Consider the following 27,260-nt stretch of genomic DNA (forward strand, 5'->3'; position numbering starts at 1 on the left):
AAAAAGAGGAAGAGTTGAGTGTGGAAAGAACTTGGGAAAATGTTAAGAACATTTATATACAAACATGTGAAAAAGTAATTGGTTATAGGAGCTGTCAGCAGAAAGACTGGATGTCTGAGGAAACATGGGAATTTTTTGAAAAATGAAAAGAGGCAAAAGCTATAGTAGAACAAGACAGCAGAAGTCAGAAGCCCAAAGGAAATATTCGGAAATTGACAAAATGGTTAAAAGGAGTGTGAGAAGCGGTAAAAGAAGATGGATTCACCAGCAGGCACAAATTGCAGAGGAAGCTGAGAATAAGGGTGATATGAAACAACTCTAAATATTACAAGGAAGTTGTCAAGAGGAGGTTATAGGAAGAGTAAACCAGTGAGGGATAAGCAAGGAAATAAGTTATCACAAGAACAACAATTGAGAAGATGGCAAGAGTATTTTTCAGAAATTTTAAACAAAGATGATGGAAATGAGCAGGAAATGTAAGTAGTAAATGAAGGCTTAGATAGCGAAGACTCAATTATAAAGCTAGATCTCCCAACAAGGATTGCCATTAGGTTAGCATTGAAACAATTAAAGAATGGTAAAGCAGCAAGTATAGATAATATAGATCCAGAAATTCTAAAAGTGGATGAAGAGGCCACCATTAATTTGCTGCTACCATTACTGGGGAAAATATGGAAAGAAGAGAGAATTCCAGCTGGTTGGAACGAGGGCTCGATTGTGAAAATTCCTAAAAAAGATGAAGTGTGTAAGAATTGGAGAGGAATAACACTACTGAGCTTACCAAGTAAAATTCTCTCTAGAACAATTCGAAACAAGTAAAGGACTCAATTGAGCAGCGTCTTCGTAAAGAACAAGCTGGTTTCCGTAGACAGTGCAGCTGTGTTTATCTAATAAATACGTTAAGAATAATTCTAGGGCAAAGTAATGAATGGCAGGCCACATTGCACTTGACATTCTTAGACTTCGAAAGAGCATTTGATTCAGTAAATAGGACTGTAATGTGGAAGACCTAAGTGAAATATGGAGTACCGCATAAGATCATGAATCTCACGAACGCAATGTATGAAGGGTACAGATGCAAAGTAGTACACGAGGGAAAGCTCACACAGTATGTGAATGTCACAAGTGGAGTTCGCCAGGGGTGCATTCTTTCGCCAGCAATCTTTTTAGTGGTGCTTGATAATGCCATGAGAAAAATGTTGGGTAAAAGAAAAAGAGAAATACAATGGGGAATAGGGGAAAGACTGGAAGATTTAGAATTTGCAGATGATATTTGTCTTTTGTCTTCAAGAATTAGTGATATGAAACATAAGTTATAAGGATTACGGAAGTAAACAGAGGCTGCAGGAGTCGACATAAATGTTGTTAAGACCAAGGGAATGAGAGTAAATGCTGAAATTGATGAAAGATTGTTTGTGGCAGGAGAAGAGATTGAAGAGGTTAAAACATTTGCCTACTTGGGAAGTGTAGTCACAAGAGGAAGAGGGGCAGAAGAGGATGTGAGAGCCAGAATAAGGAAAGCAAATGGAGCCTTCATGCAGCTGTATACAGTGTGGGAGAATAACAACATTTCAAGGAAGGAGAAAATAAAAATTTTCAATACAAATGTTAAATCAATCCTTCTATATGCTTGTGAAACTTAGAGGGTTACACAAACCATCACTAAATGCATAGTCACCTTTATTATTTATTATTCTCTCACTCTCCCATCATGTTCTCATATCCTGTTCTATCTGTCCCAATCTGTGCGTTCAGATCTCCTATAATGATTATTCTCTCTTTACTAATAACTTTTTCCAAATCATCAAGAAACTGGTTCTTATCCTCTTGACAACATCCAGTTTGAGGTGCATACACCTGTACCAAAGTTAGTATTTCTTCCCCTAAATGCAGTCACCTTTATTATTCTTTCACTAACATACTGAATGTCAGCAACTTCTTCTAGATCTTTACTCATGATGAAACCAACACCATTCCTCATCTCTTTATCATTTCTATGCCAATACATTGTATACTGTTTTCTTAATTTCTTCATTCCTTTCCCTCTCCATTTGGTTTACTCAGCCCCAGTATCATTAATTTCCTACTTTCCATGAGGTCCACTAGTTCTTCACATTTTCCTGTGAGATTGAGTAAGTTGATGGTCCCAATCAGTGTTAGTCTCCTCCGAGATTTTTGCATTTTTGCAAGACCCTGTCGATCATCAGGCCATAAACCATCATCCCTGACATGAGTCTGCTCATGCTGGCGTCTTAATTTAGTCGATAAATGCGTTCTGAGGCTCTTATGTGTTTTGAAAGCAACTACAAATAAGCTCTTTTACTGGCTTGCTAGGCTTAATGTAATTGAGGAATTTCTTTTGGAATTTACTCCCATAGCCTTTGAGGATCCCTCCTCATCCCGCAAGCCAGTGGGTTCCATCTGTACTACCCCCAGAGAAATGGGTTGCCTCCTCTCCCAGCTCCACCGTACCGAACCATATTCTCCGCCTTTGCTGCCGTTGAAGTCTTCACTCGTTACCCTGAGCTGGGATGCTTTACCAGATGTTACACACCGGGTCAGTGTGCTCTGGGACTCACATAGGCAGGGGCGCCACTCCCTGGACAGAGCTGCCTTTAAGATGGTCCCTACCTGTTACCTGTTATACAATCTTATAAAATCTTACCTTATAAAAGGCACTGAAAGTGTCATCCTTCATAATGAGGGACTTCATAAATACCATTAGGATTTTCTGCACACCAATAGCGAGAGTTATGACTGTTCACACGACCATTAAGAAGAAACCAGCCCTCATCTGAAAAGAACACAAGCTGTGGGTCGAATAAACGACCATTCAGTGATGCAAGATACCACTCACATCATCTCACTCTTCCGGCTGGATCAGCAAGTTTTAAACAACGGGCCTGTATAAACTTGTATTGTTTGAAGTGTTGCAGATTTATAGCTGTATGTACAGAATAAACCGAAACCCCTACTTGTTGTGCTAATTTTGTGAGTGATTTATTCAGTAACCGTTCAGGATTCACACCAATGTCATCTAGCTTTTCCTCTGTTAAAACTGTTCGTGTGCGCGTGTTTTTTTTTTTTTTAAATTTGTGTGTGCACTGAGCCAGTAGTTTCAAATTTATTTTCAATTACATGAATCCGTGCTCATGAAGGTGGCACTTCACCAGGAAATTGCTGAACAATGCATCGTGTACCCGTCGAGCTGACTCATACTTAAAATAACTTTTACATGCGAAAATACTGTGTTGCAATAACTCTCTCACCATGTTAACAGGTGAGATTCAGACTGGTTATTGATGCTAGGTCGAACACGTGCACGCTCCTTGCAAGGTCTAGAACTATGCACGCGCCTCCTGTACAGATGCTTAGGTCTGGGAGAGTAAAAATGCTGCTGGATGGTGTGTGTTTATAAGAGAGACCCTGTATATGTAAAGTAGGATATATTTTCTTCTCAGATCCTGTTTGGTCTAAAATGTAGCAAGAAAGCACCTTAAATACGTAAGAAAGTGGAGGAACTTCATACGACTTGTTCCATGTTTTTCAGTTCTGAATAATTTGTAGCAGTATGATTTGTTAGCCTCGTTTAGTAAATTTTCAGAGGCTTGCAGACTGAACGCTGAAAGGCATAACAGTCTATAATGATTATGTATGTATGTAAAATACGTTTAAATCTAGATTAAGACATTTCACTGGTAAGAAATGCCAAATGTTAGTAAACAATTTTTTTTATCCATTGGGATCTAGAAAGAAATTGTAAGTAATATATATTTTGCACAAACTGCAGTTATGCACTTCCTATGAAGTGTTTAAAATATGACAGCTCTTGGCCATGCCTGGAACTACTGCTTGTTTTCGTCCGGTGCTCTGTCATCTAGTTTTGTCGCCAGGTGCTGTGTCTATCCACTCTAATAAGGACACTAGCGCCTCTTTGTCCAAGTGCTATCATATTTTGAATAAGTAATTGGCTACCTTTTGATATATAAGTGTTGGTGATTAAATAGATTTCCTGTTTTTAACATTTCTGTATGTTGTGTTGTAAATAGATATATTTTAATGTATTTTTTAACTAGGTCATCTTGCTATCTATTGAATGTTTCAGGATGAGATGTTGCCTCCTTCACAAAGATGCAGTTATGCATGTGAAAAGGAACCCACAGGGCCGCTGAATCGCAAGAAACTGATTGAGCATATCAATAAGCAGGCATTAGAGACTCCTGACCAGCCGGAATTGAAACCCTATGTTCCGGGGACTATAAGAGGGAAGAAGGTATCTACTAAAATACTATAATTCAGTTCTCACTACTCTAATGCTAATACTGTGAAAACCGAGCTCGATAGCTGCAGTTGCTTAAGTGCGGCCAGTATCCAGTATTCGGGAGATAGTTGGTTCGAACCCCACTGTCGGCAGCCCTGAAGATAGTTTTCTGTGGTTTCCCATTTTCACTCCATGCATGGCTGCCATGGCTGCTTCCTTCCCAGACCTAGCCCTTTCCTGCCCCATCGTCGCCATAAGACCTTTCTGTGTCGGTGCAATGTAAAAAAAAAAAAAAAAAAAAAAAAAAAAAAAAAAAAAAAAAAAAAAAAAGGGGGGGGGGGAGAGAGAGAGAGAGAGAGAGAGAGAGAAAAAAAACTGTGAAAGAGGCCTAATTTCTTAGCTCAATGCTTTCCCAACCTTTTTTTGTTCTGGGCAAACCCTAAAAATATTTATCTAAACCTTGGCTGTCTGACACACACTGTAACCTAGGCAAAAATATAAATTACAATTCATATATTTTTAATAACATTTTAGGGGCCAGTGACCCACATGTTAGGCCCTATAAATAATAATAATAATAATACTTCTATGGGCACGTCCACAGATTGCCGGCAAGTAGACTGACACAAGATTCTCACCTACATAGAACATCTAAAAAATATTCCATGGGTACTAGAAGTGAAGAAGGATCTGGTAAAAGCCCAGATAAACCCAAATGACACCGTGGACAGAAACCTTTATAGGAAAAAAATTAATGGATGGAAAGTGCAACCAGAGAACGGAGTGAAAAAGAAGACTGGAGCAAAGTGGACAGAAGAACGAAAAAGGATCCACGGAGAAAGGATGAGAGCTGTTTGGCAACTCAGAAAACAGAATCGTTAGAGCTTTGCGTGATCCATTGGGTCCATAGGCACATAATAATAATAATAATAATAATAATAATAATAATAATAACAACAACATTATTTCAGAACAGTATATATTATGCTATTTGATAGAAAGGCATATAGAAGCATTATTTTTATATGTGTAAGAAAGCATTTCAGATAGATTTATATTAATACTGTTTTTGCAAAAATAAAATTAAAGGCCTGCTGGGTGAGTGGTTCAGACAGTTGAGGTGCTGGCTTTTTGAGCCCAAGTTGGCAGGTTTGATCCTGGCTCAGTCCGGTGGTATTTGAAGGTGCTGAAATACGTCAGCCCTGTGTCTGTAGATTTACTGGCATGTAAAAGAACTCCTGCAGGATAAAATTCTGGCATTTTAGTGTCTCCAAAAACCGTAAAAGTAGTTAGTGGGACGTAAAAATAACGTAATTTATTATTTTAAAGTTTCTCTCTTAATTGAATGAGTAGCCTAAACAGTTCTTCAAATGCATAATTCTGGTAACTGACAGTTCAGTGTGATATTTTATTCTTGCCTGCAACTTTGATGGGGAAGCACAAAAGCCTGTTTCAAACATGAAAATGCTAGTTCACATAAATGAGATGTGGGGAATTGTATTGATATGTTTAAAGCTTTCTGCAAGATTGCAGGACACTTCTTTTTCACCAATGGCAGCAAATCCGCTTGTTGAATCGTCAGCAAAGTTCGTGAGCAACTTCCACTACAGAAAATCGGTGGTTGAATTTTTATGATTGTTCTTAAAATATTTTATGCAATTTAATGGAATTCCCAACATGGTGTCATGGAACCCAGTTGGGAATTGCAGTCTTAGCCTATTGATGCAGTGAACTAGATATAGTTCACATTTCATATATGACCAAGGATGCACTTTCCCAGTCAAATCCATCCTGCTGTTTATTCTGAGAGATTCCTATGGCTGTTATGTCATAAAAAGCTGGTAGTGATGATGATGATGATGATGATGATGATGATGATGATGTAGTTAGTATCAGTCTGTTATTGTGTACATGTATATGTCTACTGGAGATGGTCATCATTTAGGCCATGGACTATACGAAAAGTTGGTGAAAGTTTTCTGCATAACCATTGTGTTTCTGGGGCACACCTTTATATCATCTGGTTATAATATTCCCATGCCTGGAAACTTTCTCTTAGCTTCTCTTGAAACAAAGAGCAATGCTCATACTTTCTTTGTCCGAGTTTTATAGATTCTGATGTGATTCAGGTAGTTCTGGAGAGAGGGATACAGAGTTATAAAGATGCATCTCTTTGACTATATGCTTGGTGTGAATAGTTCTCTCTCTGCATTTATTGCTCATTATAAGTTTTATAATATTTGATGCTGGTTCAGAAACGTTAGACGTTGAGTGCTTTTTTGTTATTGACAAATTTTTACTAATATAATCCACTTGAATAGGAAATGAAAGAGATGATGAGTAACTGGAATAATTAGTTTAAACAACTTGAGACTGGGCGAGTTGGCCGTGCGTTTAGGGGCACGCAGCTGTGAGCTTGCATCCGGGAGATAGTGGGTTCGAACCCCACTGTCGGCAGCCCTGAAGATGGTTTTCCGCGGTTTCCCATTTCCACACCAGGCAAATGCTGGGGCTGTACCTCAATTAAGGCCACGGCTGCTTCCTTCCCATTCCTAGGCCTTCCCTATCCCATCGTCGCCGTAAGCCCTATCTGTGTTGGTGCGACGTAAAACAAATAGCAAGAAAAGAAAAAAAACCCTTGAGGTCAAAATAAGTTAAGCTCCAAAGTTGTTTTGTTCATCTGTAAACAAAATTTACAAACCGGCATCTCCTTAGATGGGACAATACTTGACACAGCATGTTATTTTCAATATGAAATTAACATAGTGTTCTTCTGTTGCTTTTTCCATACCCTAATGGGTTCCCTGGTTCAACCTGTACCACAAAGGTGGATTCAGTTCAGTTTTTTGGGCTGGATGTCCTTCCTGTCATCAGCCCTATGTGAAGGGATGTATCTACCATTACGTGTTTCTGTGGTGATTGACAGTGTAATGCGTTGTATTAAATGAAAAGGTGTGTGTTTAAGATGAACGCAAACACCCAGTCACCAAGCCAGAGGAATTAACCAAACGTGACTAAAACCCTCGGCTTGGCCAGGAATGGAACTTGGAACCATAGGCCACAATGACGACAGGCAGCAAGGTAATAGAAGTTAATTAAACCTGTACTGAAATCATGAATTGACTACAGAGGGGAGCATATATTTACCCCTTAATCAGGAAACTCCTATGCGATAAGCAAGTCTCATTAAAATTGAAATTAGTAGTCTAGAGAAGTTTCTATGAGCCAGTTCCACATACAGCTTTGAAACCTGCATTCAAAAAGATATCGGCAAGCTACAAATTATGGAAATGAACTGGGAAACATTGGTCCTGAGAATTAGAAGGGATAAAATCATAAATAAAGTGATTTGACAACAAGCACAAGTTGTTGTTGTATGAGCTGCATATGGCAAATGTGGCAGTTACGACATTACAATCATTTTCATAAATCTCAGCCACTATTTTATTCATTAATGCTCAGTTTCTAATGTCTTAAAGAAATTTGCAATATTTTCAGGCACTTCTTCAAATGGTGTCACCTCAATGCATATATGCAAACGTTTGTAGTCCTGGCCTACAAAGTGAATGGTGAAATGTAGGTAGTTGTAAGTCGCTGTTTATGTTTACAAATCCATTGTAACAGCTATGCTATCTGCATTTCGGTGCTTGTATTTTACTCTTGTTTCTACTTCTTGATACATTTCTGAGAGAATGTCTTTTGATATGTGCTTAAGAGTAGACATAGTATATTTAGGTTCAGGATGCTGAATCAGCTGCATAAATCCTTTATCTTCTGTATTTCTAAGTGGCTGGTTGTCTTTGTATATAATATTTACCTGGTAATTGCTTTCTGTCGATTATCTGCCATTTTACATTTGGATTTACCATCCAGAAAAGATATGAGAGTAGGCCGACTAGAATTTAATGATGTTGATGACGATTATTAATAGGGCAAAGACTTTGACATGGAATGAACGGGTACAGGCTCTTCCACTGCTATTTCTTCACTTGTTACACTTTCACTGTTTCAAATTCTTGTGTTTTGGCTGAATCAGGTGAACTCCTAATAGATCCAAGGGAATCACTGGACAGCTGGAAGGAATATTTTGAAAATTGTTGTGATGACGTTGTGAATAACCAAACTCATGTGAAGGAAGACAGTGATGAGAGTGAAATTATGCTTGAGAAAGTGGAAAAGATCGTGATTAAACTCTAGTGTCATAAAGCATTTGGAATAGATGAAATTTGACCTGAAATGGTGAAATCTAATGGGAAGGCAGGAAGGATTGATCAGTATATCATGCAAGGTGTTCACTGGCATTTTGGAAGGGAGGGTGCAATCAGTGGTTGAGAGTAAGTTGGATGAAAACCAGTTTGGTTTCAGACCACAGGGGCTGTCAGGATTACATTTTCAGTATGCACCAAGTAGTAGAAAAATACTACGAGAGGAATAGACTGTTATGTTTTTTTTTTTTTCATAGATCTAGAGAAGGCAGATGACAGAGTACCTAGGGGAAGAAATATTATCTGTACTGGGGGACTATGGGATTAAGAGTAGATTATTAAAAGCAATCAAAAGTATTTATGTTGACAATTGGGCTGCAGTGAGAACTGATGGTAGAAAGAGTTCGTGGTTCAGGGTTCTTACAGGGGTTAGACAAGGCTGTAATCTGTCACCTTTGTTGTTCATAGTTAACCTGGATCATCCTACTGAAAGGTATAAAGTGACAGGGTGGGATTCAGTTAGGTGGAAATGTAGTGAGCAGTTTGACCTAGGCATAGATATCAAGGATAATTTAATAAAAAACCACCTAATTCAATACTTTCCACGTTTAATGTGGTTATTATCTACATGATTTTATGTAGACTTATTTGGTCAGGTACATGTTTCACCCATTATTTTGGGCATCTTCAGCCTGTAAACAACCTTTAGGTCAAGGTTTGGGACCTTTTTAACCAATATAAACATACCAATATATACACTATATACAATATATGCATTATATACAATATATACAAACATTAACGAACTCTTTGACCTATGCGGACAATTTGATCTCAATGGCAGATTGTGCTGAAAGGCTGCAGTCTAATATGTTGGAACTTGAAAATAGGTGGAATGAGTATGATATGATAATTAGCCTTTCCAAGACTACAGTGATGTCAGTAGGTAAGAAACCCAAGAGAATTGGTGATATTGGGAATACAGAGCTGGAACAGGTGGATCACTTAAGAGTATTTAGGATGTGTGTTCTCCTGGGATGGTAGTATAGTAAGTGAAATTGAATCAAGTTGCAGCAGGTTCGAACCCCACTATCGGCAGCCCTGAAAATGGTTTTCCGTGGTTTCCCATTTTCACACCAGGCAAATGCTGGGGCTGTACCTTAATTAAGGCCACGGCCGATTCCTTCCCACTCCTGGCCCTATCCTGTCCCATCATCGCCATAAGACCTATCTGAGTCGGTGCGACGTGTAAAAAAAAAAAAAAAAAGCAGCAAGTTGCAGCAAAGCTAATACATTGAGTTCACAGTTGTGTAAACAGTATTCTGTAAGAAAGATGGCAGCGCCTGGACAAAACTATCTTTACACTGGTCTGTTTTCAGACTAATTTTTCTGTATGGGAGTGAAAGCTGGGTGGACTCAGATTATCTCATAAGTTAGAAGTAACAGACATGAAAGTAGCAAGAATGATCTTAAACATATATCACCAACTCTCAATCACTGAGAAGTTTATGCTACATAAACAATATTGTACACACATGGTTTAAAGTGATTTGATATAATCTGAGCATGTTCTTGTAAAACGAAACATGTCATTCTTTGTTTAGTGGTGTGTAATTCTTTTATAGATATGTTGTAGTGTTATATATGTTATAATTAGTGTTTTTGACAGACTGAAAAGCTTTAAAGTTACATTAACTAAGTCAACACTGGAAAATATGGCTTCCTTCTTAACAAATGATCGCTGGTACAACCAGGTGGGAACAATGGCAGGAGGTTATTTGGAATGAGGAGATAAAATTTAAGTTAGGGATGAACTGTATTAATGAAGCTGTATGCATAAACCAGCTTCAGTGGTGGGGTCATGTGAGGCTAATGGAGGAAGATAGTCCATTATTCTCCTATGTAACCTACCAGTAAGGTAAGAGAAGTAGAGGGAGACAAAGACAAGAATTGTTAGACTCTGTTTCTAATGATTTAAAGATCATAAGAGGTATAAAACTAAACAAGGCCACAGAGCTAGTAACAAATAGAGGGTTGTGGCATAGTTTTGTAAAATCACTGAGGCTTGCGGACTGAACACTGAAAGGCATAGCAGTCTATAATGAAGATGATTCTATGTATGTATGCATGTTCATGTTCAGTAAAACAATTTTATGAACTGAGGTGAACCGAGGTGACATGCTGCTTCAGGTTGCTAGGGTTGTGCGATTTTCTTGCTTGTGCGAAACTCTATTCAGGTGCAGCAAATGACATGGTTATCACTGACAGGATCAAATTGGAAATGGTTCACACTTCACTCATATTATTTAAAAGTGGTACAATACAAAACACACTGGCTTCTGTCACTTCAATATAACTACCGACTTGAAATATTAAAACAGTAATCTAAAATCAAAATCAAGTTTCATGTCAAAGGTCCTGGCATTTTTACAATAAGTTGCTTCCATGCTTTTGATTTGATAATTTAAACAGACAAGAGGATTTATTTACTGTAAGTCTCTGCTATTGGTTATATTCAGAACTAGGTTATTTTATAGACAGAACTTTTTTTTTTCCATAGCTCTCCAAATTGAAAATAAATGTTACAAATTAGTGCAATATCACATTTTAAAATATCTTCCTCAAGGTACAGTTCAGTATGCTTTATTGCCCTTGTGCATGACTTTTAAAGAAATTTGTACTTCAGATATACAGACACCAATATATCTACAGAATTTCAGAGGATGGTCTGTTTTGTCCTGGGATCAGTAGAGCTATAAACGAGCTGCTGCTGCTATTTTGAAACTTTTTAGTTGAAACATGCTCTTTGCGATCATTTTAAAATCTGCTACTTCATGCAAGTTGACTATTAATTTAAAATTTTAGCATAAATTTTCCTTTTTTTTGAATATTCTATTAACAATAAATTCTCGAATTTAACAATTTAGCAAGTGTAGGTCGACTTCTACAATAAATATTCTCAAATTTAACAATTGAAGGAGAACAATTTAACAAGCGAAGATTAACTTCATGACTAGATGTTTCAAAATGTATAAAAGTTGATACTGAAAAGATAGAAAAGCGAAAAGCTCTCACAATTGAAATTTACTTCTAAGTGCCTTAAGGGAAAAATCTTACAAATACATTTATTGATCAGATAGTTCTTGAACCTGAATGTATAAACATTGATGCGGAGAACAGGAGTCGAAAGACTCATTTGTCCAAAATTTTGCACTGCAGTGCCTGAAGTGAGAAATCTTGCAGAGCACAACTGTTGTTTAAATAGTATTGCACTGAGGTTTCTTGAAATATTCACTATAGCACTAATTGTGGTGATAAAAGAAAATATTTGAAATTTAGATGGTCACAAAATTGAATGAAAAGTGCCAGCTTATGGAATTTGATTACTTAAACAGCATAATGCTGAATCAATTAAAACTACACAGGATTTTGAAGAATGTAGTAAACATTTTCAGGTAGCAGTCCATGTGAATCTGCAAAGACCTTGTAGCTGGTTGAAGTAGAACATCTGCCCCTGGCGGAGATAAAACGGTATAAAAGAATCAGCCATTGATGTAATAAGTGTGGTGGTTAAGAACCACTTGTCACACAGAGTAGCAGGCTGACTTTGTGTAGAAGTCCTTTCTTAAACATAGAGTTGCTGCATGCGATATGCGGGAGCCGGCGAGCGTTGCCGTAAAGGAGAGGAAGTTCCAGCTGTTTGTTCTTGTCATGGATGTGTGCAGCTGAACAGCTAGCAGAGTGCTTTCCAAGGCCAGCTCGATGTGGTCTCAAAATGTATAAAAGCTCAAAGTGCTAACACGGCCCGCAGGTTAGCGACGAGTGACGTGGAGCACTGGCTAGGCCAGCTTCTTGAAGGCAAGTGAGGTGGAGCACTGGCTAGGCCAGGTTCTTGAAGACAAGTGATGTGGAGTGCTGGCAAGGCCAGCTTCTTGAAGACCATTGACGTAGGAAGAGAGTGCAGTGCCAAATACCGTATAATCTCAAATACCACCCGCCACCAAATAAGACCCCCCCGCACCCTTATTTTGAAAGAACAACAAAAAAAAAAAGTGAAGTCAAAATTATTTACTATCTTTACTAACACACATCAGATGATTAGAAAGTACAAATAAAAGTTAAACAAACATTTCCAGAACGATATTCAACGAGTTCCTTTGCGATCTCTAATGCCTTTAGCTGACACATTTCGGTTGACACACGATGTCCCAATTCCCGCCTTTCTGTCACATATTTATAAAGTTTTTTTTTCAATTTCTGGAAACTGTACACTCAGTCCATGAAAAGCTCTACGATCATCACTGCATGTTAATAGCATATTTTTCTTCATTCTCCAATCTCGAATACACGACTCGTCAATATCGTGTTTCCTACCGGCGGCACGATTTCCGATAATTTTGGCTTCCCGAACTACTTTCAGTTTCTCACTCACGGTAAAAGATCACAAACGCTTTGTGGAATTCATGTTGATTCTCTGAGAACGTGTGTGAGACTGACGCCAAGCGCGGAAGTAGCATATACTGAGAGTGGAGAGAGCATTGTTGCCAAGCTGCGTCGGCGGTGATGCCCGATTTACGTGCATTCGGAAAGATAAACTTCCCAAAATTTTAAATAAGACCTGCACCCAGTTTTGAAAGCGATATTTTCGAAAAAACAGTGTGGGTGGTATTCGAGATTATATGGTACATACCCAAGGAAGAAGGCGGGGCTTAAAGTAGTAACTAAAATTTTGCAGATTAGGTTAAATTATGAATAGAAAATGGTACATAAATACACTTAAATATAATGTTACAGCGGTTATCAAAAACAATAAGGAATGAACTAGAAAGCAGTAAATAAGCTAAATGATGACAGAGTTGCTTAATGGGAAACATCACAGTGCACAAGACAATTGATCAATAGAGTTTATAGAATAGAAAGCTCGAGAACCGAACTCTCCCAAACAAGAAAAGCGATCAGTATGTTAATTACTAAACTGAAATGCAGATGCAAAACAGATACGTATATATAATGCTTAAATAATACGTGAAGTGAAAAAATAAAGCTACAACAAGAAGGAACGTCATATGGAGAGGTACTGTGACATTGAGTTAACCCAAAAGTAGGGAATAGAAAACAATTAAAGATTTAATAATAATAATAATAATAATTAGAAACATAGTATATTCCTGCATATGCGAACAGCAACACCTGATGTTTTGTGTCCATTACCAGTATTGTAGTTAGAGGTAGTTTTATATGATGATGTTTAGTGCATGTGTTTTAAATGTGGGTTCTTTAAGATATACAGTAGTACAGTACAATATTTAGCAATCATAGGCCTGGAAGGTCATGTGGTACTTCCACAAACTGCCTCCTGTCCCCTCTGTTCTGTGCTTAGTTCCTCCAGGTGTTGTTGAGCCCAAGGCCAGTCTGATCCTTTGCCAGGTCTTGTAACCAGTGTAGTTGCGTTCATCTTAGGAGTTGCCAGGCGTTCGACTTCTCTTTTTCACCTGTATTTCTTTGGGCAAGTGGGCTAGATGCCTGGCCTGTGGGTTGTTCTACTGTTTCTGCAAGATTATTGGTTACTGCATTCAGAGATAGATTTCTTCATTCATTCATTCATTCATTCATTCATTCATTCATTCATTCTTCCTTCTCCATGTTCTATTCTCCAGTACAGAATACCAAAATCTTTCTCTTCATAACTTTTCTCTCAAAAATAAGTATTTTCTTTTTCTCTCTTCATCATCACACCCCCCCCCAGTTTCCAAGCTATACAGTACTGTTCAGCACATCATGGTGTTGTAGATTCTCGTCGTGATATTCACTGAGGTTGATTCTGAGTTAAGAGTGTCTGAGTGAATACTAGTTTCTTGAACCCACTGACATCCTCTCTTTGATGTCCATTGAGAGGTGGTTGTTACAGCTAAACAATGATCCCCGATAAGTATGATCACATCATACAAAACTAACTACAGTGTTATCAATGGGCGCAAAACATCAAGTTTTCTCTTTCCAGGAGACTGTTGCTGAGGATGATGTGCAGAAAGTGATGGATAGTGCTCCAACATAATTCACTTACAATTTAAAGTTGCAGGTTTGGTTTAATTCCCTAAATTATCATAATTCCTGTAGCTGCCTCTGTGGATCAGTGGTAGAGTGTTAGCCTCTGGATCCCAAGATAGTGGGTTCAAACCCGGCAGAGGGAGTCGGATTTTTGCAGGGTGGAAAAAAAAGTCCATGTGACACTCCATATCATATGATGCCGGCATGTAAATGATCTCTGGTGACACATGTGGTGCTTACCTGACAAAATTAATTAAAACTTGCCATAGATGTCCATGAGTGGGCAGCCAGATGGCATGAAATAAAAATATCTCCACATCGTAGCTGAGGCCATAGAGTCATCATCATCATCACTATAATGAGTGGGAACATTGTAAAACTTGTGTAATTTTGAAATGAGGTAAAGCCACAAGATGTTTATTGTTCAGAACTAATAGTTAATAATATAGTATTATTTTTCTTCTCTTTCCAGACATGTGCTGCCATAATGTCCTAAACTCCTTGTCCTGTATTCGTCCTCACTATTCCTATCTTTGAATCTGGTAAGCCTGTCTATTATGTGATGGTTGCACAAAATATATTTTACCACTTTTACTCTCTCAAGAAGCTATTTTGTGTGAATAAAAGTGGCAGGCAGAATTTTAGTCTTTGGAGGTCTTGTTATAGTACCACCTTGTTTAAGCAATTTTACCTGGTGTTTTGGTCTCTTCAACTTTTAAGGTCACTAGTCACCCAGACACAGTAACAATAAAGGCTACATAAATTCAACGTGTAAAATAATTATTTTAGAACAATGAAAGTTATTTTCTGTTCATATTTTACAGAGAATTTGCTTCCTTGTTTCTTTGTTCAGCAGATTCTTACTTGTTTCACTTGAAACCCCTCTTGTGTGATGCTATTCTTTTTATTCTTCTTCTTCCTCTTCAGTTTCCTTCCTCAAGTCTTATGTGTTCAGTTGCGGAAACACTTCCTAGTTTGGCCCATGACTTGAATGATCAGAAGGACCATTAATAATGGAGGGTCACACTCCAAACAAAACTGGAATCTCTCGGAACTTCATGCCTACCGTGCATATAACCTGCCTGTATTGATACTCCATAGCACTTAATACTTCTTGTGAAACAAAATTTCCCTTCAGAGTGCTCCATCATTACAGTGATAACGAAAATAAGTAAGATCGTCACCATCCATTGAAAATTGTGTATCACATTTTTGTATGCATAACCACAGAAACAATCTTACTTTACAATCTTATAACGATCATTCAAATTATGGAAAATTATGAAAATAAAACATTTATAAAAATAGTGACTACAAGGACAGTGACTAAATTGTAATTATGGCCAGTAGGCTGGTTGCAAAAGTACAAATTATGAGTGGTATAATGATGAGAATTCTGGTCACGACAATTCCTAAATCCGAATAAAACTTGTGTATTGTACTATATCGGTGATTGTTTCCTGGACGTAATCTATATTTGTTCAGTACTTGCACAAACATGAGACCAAGTGCTTGTATACTTTGTCTGTACCATATCCTGTTTAATATCATATTTTTCTGGATCAGTCACAATTTGATCATCTTTAGACTGTCTGGTAGAGTCTCTCTTCAGTTGGCTGTAAAGATGAAAATCAGAGGAAGCTATATTAGGATTATGTACAGTACAATTTAATATGGCAAGTACTGTCTTGGTTTTCAGACTTGTTGGTGGGATGTGCATTGCAGACTGGGTTTTAAGTTTTCTGTGTGATACATGCATTCTTACTGGAGCAACATATCTGTTGGCTTCTTGTTTGCTCAGAAGTTATGGAAGTACTTGCTGAGTTTCTGAATTGATTGTTTCCTCTCTTGGCATCATATCTCCATTAATATCTCAGAAGACTGTGATCATAATTTGATCAAAGTATTTTTTTGGTTTTGTGGAGACAGTGATTGATGGTATGTTCACGTTCAGTCACCCATAATAGTGTGGGACAAGAGATCCCCATTTGCTTCGAAGTGATCCTGGAGTTCAGAAGAAATTGTATTTTGCTCGATCTCTTGTATCCCCATGAGATTTGTATCTGTGCATTTTCAAATGCTTTGTAAATTTCAGTTGCCCTTCCATTGCTTGCTGAAAGCTGAAGGTCAAAGTCTCTGCACCAATCCAAATGAATAATGGCACCATTGCATTTCAGTACATCTTGGTTATTGACTGGCGGAATGCCTCGGGAGTGGCCAATCTTGTGGGTCTGTCATTCTTTTTTCTGGCATATTATGTGAAGGTTACTTTGATAGTGGTAACTGTTACTTATAACTGATACGAAAGAGAAACCTCTGAACTTCCACACTGATCTCAAAGATTCCAAAGCAATTAACTGATCCTGAGCTATTAGCTCGAGTGAGGGACTGCCCTTTACAATTTTGACTTTACAGTTCATGGTACGAAAAAGGTTCAATATTCTTAACCTTCAACTTGTGAGGTCGTATTTCTGAGACGTACATTGTGATGTGTGGTCTCGGATACCGTTGATGTATCTTCATTACCCATAGCCACATGTAATCAAACAATTAACTTCAAAACATGTGTATTGGTACCTCCGTTCATCTGACACGGGTTAAATATGCAAATATTTCATAAAATCGAAGTGTACGTCTATTGTCCTTACTTTCACTCCTAATAGAGAATGGAAGAATCTTTTCACCGATCATCAGTTTTAATTAATAATAATAAAAAAAGGAACCTTTAAAAAATATCATTATACAACTCATATTTAGGAGCAAATACATGTGACTGATAGAGTGAAACAGTTAAACAAGGTAAATTACATCATTTTGTAAAATTCTTATGATTTTGTATCCCGCTTCTTTTCGCATATAGCTCATATGACTATTTATATCTGTTTCTTTCACAGTATGTTCTAGATTTGCTATCCTCACCATTTGCAGCTTCATTTTCTTCTTCTTTCTCTTCCGCACCATCACTGATGCCACTCACAGAAAATTCACTTCCTGAAATATTGTCACTGTTTGTAATAAAAAAATCATCAGAAAGGAATAAAATGGAATTTGAAACATTTCTCGTGGTCTGTGTGACCGCACCTCACAAGTTGAGGGTTAATATAATATACGTTGATCACAACAATGTTGGCACTTTAAAGATTAATAAACTTAACTGTTTTTTCTTCAATAATGAGATCATTCGCTTGACGATGTAAGCCTCAAATGGATTGTGAATCCACAGAAAGTTTTCATAAAAGTTCTTTGGAAAATATTTTTCAAATTTTCATTTCACAGTTTCTAGGGCTACAAACCCTTTTAAGAAACTCATAATCGACAAAAATATAATTTTCCACTAAAAATAAGTTCAGTGCTGAAAAAGATGCAGATTGCTTGTTTTTATATAACTAATCCATAGCCCCAGATTTTTCCCAAATGCCTCTATTTTGTCATAACCATCAAGAACAGTGAAAGATTTTCCATGAAGAAAGACTTAGGTCATTTACTTCAGAAAAAACGTCTGAAAGATAGGATAGTGCTAGTAACCATGCTTCTTCAACAATGAATGATGCAAACTCAGAATTATGCTCACTTACAAACAATAAAACTTTGTGCTTTAACTGAAATAGCTTTGCTAGTACTTTGACCCTGGAAAGCTAGTGAACTTCAGAATCGAGCAAACCGAGCTCGATAGCTGCAGTCGCTTAAGTGCGGCCAGTATCCAGTATTCGGGAGATAGTAGGTTCGAACCCCACTGTCGGCAGCCCTGAAAATGGTTTTCAGTGGTTTCCCATTTTCACACCAGGCAAATGCTGGGGCTGTACCTTAATTAAGGCCATGGCCGCTTCCTTCCCACTCCTAGCCCTTTCCTGTCCCATCGTCGCCATAAGACCTATCTGTGTCGGTGCAACGTTAAGCAACTAGCAAAAAAAAAAAAAAAAAAAAAAAGAATCGAGCAAAAGGTGTGTACATTCACTGCCCATTTCATCATACAATTGGGAAAATAACCTGTTATTTAATGTCGAGCCTTAATAAAATGAACTGGCTTTACAGTGTTATCTAGCACAGTTTAAATTCTGATGATATTCCTTTGGAGGCCAATGCTTCCCTATGTATGAAACAATGCATCCAATTCATATCTGGAGCTACTTTCTTGACATTAGAAACAACTCCACTAAGTCTGCCTGTAAGGGCAGGGGCTCCATTTGACACAGTCCCGTACATTTTACCTCACTAGCTCTTTTGTGAAACTAATGAGAGATTGAAATATTTCTCCTCCAGTTGTTTGGATTAGCAAACTTCTGTAAAATGATGATGATGATGTCATCCGTTCAGTCGAATCCGACCATCGGCGATTCTATGACTTAGCGCTCTCCAAGTTGTCCTGTTCCACACTGCCTCCTTTAGTTGTTCCAGGGTGAGGGTTGTGTCTGTTTTAATGGTGTCTAACCAACGAGTCCTCTGGCGACCTTGTCTTCTTGTACCGCTGATCATTCCTGGCATGATTGTTTTTTCCAAGGCATCTGATTGCATCAGGTGGCCAAAGTAAGCTAGTCTCAGGTTCATAATCTTACCAACCAATGATATACGGGGCTTGATGCGCTCTAAAACTGCCTTATTGGTGAATTTTGCAGTCCATGGTATTCGTAAGAGTCTTCGCCAACACCAGAGCTCAGAAGCGTCGATTTTCCTTTTGTCTGCCTGTTTCAGCGTCCAGCTCTCACATTCATACATGAAATAAAATAGAATACAGTATATAGTCTTCCGTTTCATCGCAATGTGTATGTATATCATAGCACATTAATTTGACATCATTTGTGACAACAGTAGTTTAGAACCAGCTTTTGGGTGGTTAGGCCGTGTGTATTTGCAGAGTTTCTCCCAGACGTGCCATTTGGGCTCATCAGCTGGATTGGCATGCCCCTCTAAGACTCTGCTTAGCAGTGGCAGACCAAGCGCATGGTTCCGCCGTGTTAGCAAATAGGGATTGCTAACCTGCTAAAGGAGAAGTGAATGGCACGTCTGGGCGAAACTCTGCAAATGCACACGGCCTAACCACCCAAAAGCTAGTTCTACTCCTTTGATCATAAGATCTGCGGCTGTGATAGCCATTTTTGAAACAGTAGTTCAGTACATTCGTACTCTTCGCAACTCTTTCGATTACGGTAACTGAGATTCTACGTTACCCGCCATATTGTTAATTCTGCAACCGACAATATCATTTGAAAGATGAAATAAATCAATATCTTTTAATAACTTGTTGCCAAACACAGTTTTTACCATATCTTTTATAGCTGGAAGAAGTAAAGTTTTCCCGATAGAATGAAGTTTTCCATTTTGGCTGTGCACAAACTTAAGAGGTAGGATGATTCCAGTGCCTTGTTGTTAAATCCATGGGCAAAACTTTACCTTTCCTGCAATTTAATGTCCCTATGCATCGCTGAAAAAGTTTAGTTGATTTATTTTTCACATAATCCTTTATTTCTAACTGTTGTCAGAGTTTTGCAGGTTTATGCACTCGTTCAACATAATTTTATAACACAAAACACACTGTGGTTTCTATTCACTTGCATCGTTGTAGCAAGTAAATCCTAATTCCAAATATGAACTACTGTATTTTCTATTGTATTGCTTCATCTTCTATGGTAGTCACCTTTACACATAACACTTGTTTCACAGTTGAAATTAGCATTGGCTTCATCACTCACTTTTCTTTTCAAAGTCCCTGTTCTAAACACTTGTCCATTATCAACATTTTTGAAAATATATTAAAACTAGAGTTAGTTCATGACACACCTTGTCCAGCTATAACTTAGCACTTCTGAAGATCTGCTGAGCTTTGATTGACAGAGGATATCTAGTAATACATGACAATAAACAACAACCAGCTTGTTGAAATATGGATGACTCATGTTTACTTCAAACAGCAAGGGAAAGAAGAAGCAATCACATCCTTATAACCGGGCGAGTTGGCCGTGCGCGTAGAGGCGCGCGGCTGTGTGCTTGCATCCGGGAGATAGTAGGTTCGAATCCCACTATCGGCAGCCCTGAAAATGGTTTTCCGTGGTTTCCCATTTTCACACCAGGCAAATGCTGGGGCTGTACCTTAATTAAGGCCACGGCCGTTTCCTTCCAACTCCTAGCCCTTTCCTATCCCATCGTCGCCATAAGACCTATCTGTGTCGGTGCAACGTAAAGCCCCTAGCAAAAAAAAAAAAAAAAAACCAAACACATCCTTATAGACATGATATAGGCTTTTGGGCTTATGGTGTGTCAAGAAAATAAGGTGAAATTCTTTACATTTTGCAGAGAACTTTGCTTTGCGTCTTCAGAAGACATTTCTCGTGAACAGTCAAGATTTTCTTCTGAAGATGCAGAGCAAAGTTCTCCGCAAAATGTAAAGAATTTCACCGTATTTTCTTGACATGGCATAAGCCCACAATCCTATATCATCTATATCATGTCTATAAGTATGGGCCATGAAAGCATCAATGGCATATCAAATCCTTGTTTACTTCCCTGCCCATTTGTTTCCCCTTCCTTCTGTAATATCAATTATGCTTCAAAATTTCAGAATGTCAGTCATATTCTAAAGTGGAGGATATGACCAGTATACTTTTCAAATTTTTTTAGCTGGTTTGGCTTTTACAGTATCCATTTTAAACAATTTTTGCTAATTTATTTTTAATTTGCTTTATGATATTTTTCATTCTGTTGTCTGCGGACCTTCTGCCTCATCTTTGTGGACCATATGTTGAGAAATGCTGCAGTGGAAAGTAACTGGGAAGACTGGCTTTTCCTTTTTTGAAAGTTGTCTGTTTCATTCCCTAAAGTCTGCAGGGACCAGCTTATTACTTCCAAGAATCATTTAAGGTCAAGATACATATCATTACAAAAGGGCATTTCTGAAATTACCTGATTGTTGTACGATTATGGAGATGGGAGGTAGTGGGATGTATTTTAGACACTTTAACTTTAACTATGTAGTCATAGTATTCTGGATGCATGCTGTCCTTGATGCTTAGGTACTTGGTATTTTATCAGTATATATATTTCTTTTTCTGTTTTATAAACTCTTTTGGTTTTACTTCCTTTTCAGTGGATTCCTCCACCACAACCTGCAAAGGAAAGAGCTGCGGATGAACAGATAGCTATTGACTTGGGTGATGAATATGAGACAGCTCTGAGTGGTGCCTCACAAGAAGAGATTATTGATTTAGCAGGTGAGTCTAGTGAGAGTGAATGTTCTGTTTATCTCGTTGTGAACACTCTTCAGCAATTATGGTTGCAGTTATTGCAAAGCTCTTCTACCTTGAATTTTGTATCATGATCCAGAAATCAACGAAAAACATTACTATTATTTTAATAGCTTAACTAGGACTGAGCCAGTGTCCAGTATTCGGGAGATAGTAGGTTCGAACCCCACTGTCGGCAGCCCTGAAAATGGTTTTCCATGGTTTCCCATTTTCACACCAGGTAAATGCTGGGGCTGTACCTTAATTAAGGCCACGGCTGCTTCCTTCCCACTCCTAGCCCTTCCCTGTCCCATCGTCGCCATAAGACCTATCTGTGTCGGTGCGACGTAAAGCAACTAGCAAAAAAAAACTAGGACTGAGATTTTGATGACCTATAAATTTTCAAAGAATGCTGTATATATAAGACCTAAAGGTACTTCAAGGATGCTCTGAAATTTCATAAAGATTACCTAAAAATAACTTTTGTCTTGGTAGGAAAAGAGATTTTGCACTTTTTATGATTTAGGCTAGTAATTAATAATTGACGACCTGCATAAGCAGAAACGTATCAGGAAGAAGATAAATAAATAATAATTGAATTCAAATACCAGTGTAAAAAGACTGTATACTGCATTATTTAATAATAATAATAATAATAATAATAATATATAATCGTCAGTTTTATCGACATGATACACAGTATATTTTTTCTTCGTCAGCTTCATGTGCCCGATCTCAGGAGTTGTTCTCAAATCAGATTGTTGGGCCGAGTTTGTAAGATTTGCACCACTTTCTCTTAAACACGACAATATCAATGAACCGATTACTGCTTCTAATGGATCAGTGTCCAACCTATTCACTCAAATAGCTGTCCAGCCTATCCACTCAAGTAGCCTTTGAAAAATGTTCCAAGTTGGAATTCTTCCCACACTCTCGATAGCTGCAGTTCAGTTGCTTAAGTGCGGCCAGTATCCAGTAATCGGGAGATAGTGGTTTTGAACCCCACTGTCGGCGGCCCTGAAGTTGGTTTTCTGTGGTTTCCCCATTTTCACACCAGGCAAATGCTGGGGCTGTACCTTAATTAAGGCCACGGCCACTTCCTTCCCAGTCCTAGGCATTTCCTATCCCATCGTCGCCACAAGACCTCTCTGTGTCGGTGCGATGTAAAGCAAATAGCAAAGAATTCTTCCCATCAAATTTCACCAATGTTCTACAGCTGCTTGACCTGGGTGTCATTGCTAACTTCAAAGAGCAGTACAAAAAATGTTGGTACAACATTTAGTAATACTTACGGATGCAGGAAATAAACATTTCTCCATTAATGTACTCCATGCCATGGAGTTTATTTCGGCTACCTGGGAGCACATGTCATTCCATAAACCATTTTGTGAAGATATTGAAGACGCACCTGGCAGTGAGCAAGTAGATTTACCGGTTGTGCATGGAAACATTCAACCAATCCCATGCTGCCATTTATACTGATTTAAATTGGTTGAGCACAATCTGGTTGTCAACTCTATTGTATATTCTTCACATGGTTAAGCTCTCTCGCCCATAGTGTATGGGTTATGTTGCCACAAAAAATAAGCAGTTCGCATTTTTCGAAGTGAGAAACCTGTTAGGCAAAGCTGTGGCAAATTTAAGTGCTAATGTATGGAGGATAGTTTTTTGCCATACAACAAACAGGATTACTGTACACGAAGTGTGGAGAAATGAAGGTGTAATGGAAAACGTGGTATTGGCATTGACACATTGTTGGAAGGTTCCAGTTACTCTTAGATCATTTGAGGGTAGGCCCATAACTTCCTTTCTGTGCCAGTCATTAGCGGTGAGTTATTTCTGTTACTCTTAATAATTTATTCTTGTTTTAGTATTCTGGTGGTGTTAGTAAGTGCATGCAGCATCTTTTAAGTTTTTTCACTCTTGATTCATTAGCTTTTCTGAGTATGGTAATACTAAGGCCCGGATTTAAAAAAAAAAGCATATGCGCATATGCAAATGCATATTTTGAAGGTTAGTGTATATTTTGAACGTAAGTGCATATACAGATATATTTTTATCTTACGTTGTGATCGATTACCCAAGATTTCTGAACGAAATAAAAAATCTAATGAACTCTATATATGTTGTACATTCACTGGCAGCACGAGAAGCTTTTCCCGATCGAGGAAAGTGCTTTCAGTGTCGCAATACAAGCAGGTAGACGGACCCTTTTCACAACAGCTATTTCCACCGGAACCTATTCTCACAAGATGGGGAACTTGGTTATCCGCAGTATCATTCTACCAGGAGAACTTTAATCAAGTAAAAGATATAGTGAAAAGTATTGATGGTAGTCATACTGCGTGTGTTTGTGAAGCAAAGTGCGCATTTGAATCTGAAACTGCATATAAATATGAGTTTCATCCATGTGCATTATTCATTAATTTAGAAGGCGCTTAAGGACCTAGAAACTCGCGGTGCACCCCTACACGAATTCCTTCAGTTAACTTAAAACACAATTAGTTCTTTAAATTGTGTCCCTGGTGAAACTGGAGATAAAGTTAAAAGGAAACTCAGTGCGGTGTTGGAATCAAACCCAGGACTGAAGAAGTTAAGCAACTACATAAAAAGTCAGTGCCAGTGGACAAGTATTGCCCAGTTATGTCCGTCGACGTAGAACCATAATTTTCAATGTATAAATTAATTCTATCCGACAATAGAAAGTACTGACCCTGAAAACATTGTAAAACAGTTGATAACCTACTGGCATACATCATTTTGCAAGTAATTAAAGTGTTTATCAATTTAACACTTAGTTAAAAATAAAATACACTTACAAACGTATTATTTGTTTTATTTTTAGTGCATATTTTCAACATTTTTAGTGCATACATGCATATTTTTGGAGATTTTAGTGCATATGAATTCGGGCCCTAGGTATTACATTTTACGAGGGCTATGGACCGTGGCCATACCGTATTGCGTCAGCTGTTCTTGCTGCGATAGTGTGCTGGCAGCATAGGTAGGGTGTTGGTCATGTGGTTTGCAAACTCTTAATTTAGAAGTAAAGCTGTACAGAGCATAAGATTAAATTCGGCAGAACTCTTTCAGTAAAGAGTACAATTATTTCATCTCTTTTATCAATGGGTAAGCTGAAACGCTTCCTAAGTTCTTCAAGGAACTCTGAAATGGTTCCCCGTACCCTACTAGGATAACAAACACTTTGATGTTTAGCCAGATTTAACTTCGTCTTGAATTATGGAGTGATGGGATTATAAGTTACCTACTTTTTATTACCAACATCAGAAGGTTATTTGCTACCTAGTTCAAAACAAATTGTTGGATCAATAATAAACCCCTAGCTAATTTTAGTATTGTAGGCTAGATCTTGATATATGTATAACTCAGGTTCAGCAGGTTCAGCAGTTGTGTTTCTATGCTACCAAGAAAAAAAAGATGAAATTTCATCAAAATCCCAGCCCTATTAATAACCACTTGTTTAAAAAGAAGACTTCAGAAATTTCTGCGTCTTCTATTGTTCAGTGCAGTGATCAGTAGAGTATGGCACCTCAACTGGAAATGAAATAGTAGCATAAGATAGTAAACATAAACAGTACGTGTTGTAATATTGTTAGGAATCTTTCTGGGAACTGTTGCTGTTGCAGTATGGTTTAATACCATGCTGTGGCTCAAAGAGTTTAGTGTGCAATATGAAATGAAATGGCGTGTGGCTTTTAGTGCCGGAAGTGTCTAAGGACAAGTTTGGCTCGCCAGATGCACGTCTTTTGGTTTGACGCCCGTAGGTGACCTGCGTGTCCTGATGGGGATGACATGATGAAGATGACACATACTCCCAGCCCCTATGTCAGCGAAATCAACCAGTAACTGTTAAAATTCCTGACCCTGCCGAATCTAACCTGGGACCCTGTGACCAAAGGTCAGCACGCTAACCATTTAGTCTTGGAGTCTGACATGTGCAATACGATTATGTGAGAGGAATAAGAATAATTTAAACAATGGAGTACTCATAGTCATGAGAAACAATTTATTGTAGTGCATGTTCGTCATCTCTAAAGTATCCTTGTCAGTTACCGATTTGTCAAAAACTTTGAGATACCTTTGATGAAATTTGAACACAGTGTTGACCAGACAGGTGTAAATTAAATTTAGGATATAAATTTAATTCCATAGATATCCCTTTATTTTTCTTTTGAAGATATATCAAATTTAATATATTTTATTTCTAATTTTTATTTAATGAAATGGAAATCACTTAGCTGATTTTTATTTGTTTTTGTTCTGTTTTAGTCAGTCATGTTTACTAATATTTCTACTTCTAGCCATTCTGGGTTTCCACTCGATGATGAACCAGGATCAGTATCATGCTTCTCTCTTGAACAAGGGTCAACCTGTTGGTCTTGGTTGGGATGGTATTACCAAAGCATCGCAGCCTAAACCTTACCCTGCCGACCCTCCCAACTCCACGGACGTTGATGCTACAATCAAACAAGTAAAGGAAGATGATCACAAGCTCATTGATCTTAATTGGAACAACATCAAGGTAAAGGAGCATTTTATTTATAACTTATATAGGACTCTTGCTTTAATTCCCCTCTGATGTTATCTGAAATAGTAAATATGTAGTACTTTGTATTTAGACCGATGCTTTCACAGTCCGTATTACGACGTATCTTTTGAGTTTTTGTAGTGTGGAGGAGGCAAACTGTAGGGAATCTTTATGTTTCGTGAAGATTTGCTTCACATCTTCTGAAGAGACCCAGGCTGTGAGTGGCTCAGATGGTTGAGGTGCTGGCCTTCTGACCCCAACCTGGCAGGTTGGATCCTGGTTCAGTCTGGTGGTATTTGAAGGTGTTTAGATACGTCTGCCTCGTGTCGGTAGATTTACTGGCACGTGAAAGAACTCCTGCGGGACTAAATTCTGGCACCTCAGCATCTCTGAAAACCATAAAAGTAGTTAGTGGGGCATAAAGCAATTAACGTTATTATTATTTCTGAAGAGAATCTTGACTGACCGCGGCTGCAGTTGTTCTAACAATGCCGGAAAGTTTGAAATCAATTGACCATTGCTTTGTTGATGTTAATGAAATAATACTGTTGTCAGTCATCAGATGACTCGTTATCTATTGTATTCTGAGAAGTAATTGATGTTGCTGTATTTCTCCAAGTTTGATGTTAACCTTTTGACTGCCGGGTTGTGATGACCAGGCTGGATTAAAAAAAATTTTAAAAGGAAGAAGCAGTTTTAATAATAATAATAATATTTGCTTTACGTCCCACTAACTACTTTTACGGTCTTCGGAGACGCCGAGGTGCCGGAATTTAGTCCCGCAGGAGTTCTTTTACGTGCCAGTAAATCTACCAACACGGGGCTGTTGTATTTGAGCACCTTCAAATACTACCGGACTGAGCCAGGATCGAACCTGCCAAGTTGGGGTTAGAAGGCCAGCGCCTTAACCATCTGAGCCACTCCGCCCGGCAAGAAGCAGTTTTACAAGTACATGTTTACTGATACAATAGGGAACATGCATG

At 38.1% G+C, this 27,260-nt stretch overlaps 1 protein-coding gene across 12 annotated transcripts in view; it reads left to right on the forward strand.

Moving 5' to 3' along the window:
- The window catches only part of tmod (tropomodulin), a 547,878-nt gene that overhangs the window by 418,461 nt on the left and 102,157 nt on the right, over nucleotides 1-27,260 (forward strand). For all 12 annotated transcript variants that reach the window (XR_010861290.2, XR_010861291.2, XR_010861289.2 and 9 more), the window contains exons 3-5: nucleotides 4,106-4,273; nucleotides 21,593-21,716; nucleotides 26,051-26,271. Coding sequence is in view for 9 of the 12 variants with exons in the window: in XM_067155996.2 (XP_067012097.1) it covers nucleotides 4,106-4,273; nucleotides 21,593-21,716; nucleotides 26,051-26,271 (513 nt within the window). In the remaining 3 variants the exon portion in view is untranslated. The remainder of the gene's footprint in view (nucleotides 1-4,105; nucleotides 4,274-21,592; nucleotides 21,717-26,050; nucleotides 26,272-27,260) is intronic.

This window comes from Anabrus simplex, chromosome 1, assembly GCF_040414725.1.
Source record: "Anabrus simplex isolate iqAnaSimp1 chromosome 1, ASM4041472v1, whole genome shotgun sequence".
In the NCBI taxonomy this organism is placed as follows: domain Eukaryota; kingdom Metazoa; phylum Arthropoda; class Insecta; order Orthoptera; family Tettigoniidae; genus Anabrus; species Anabrus simplex.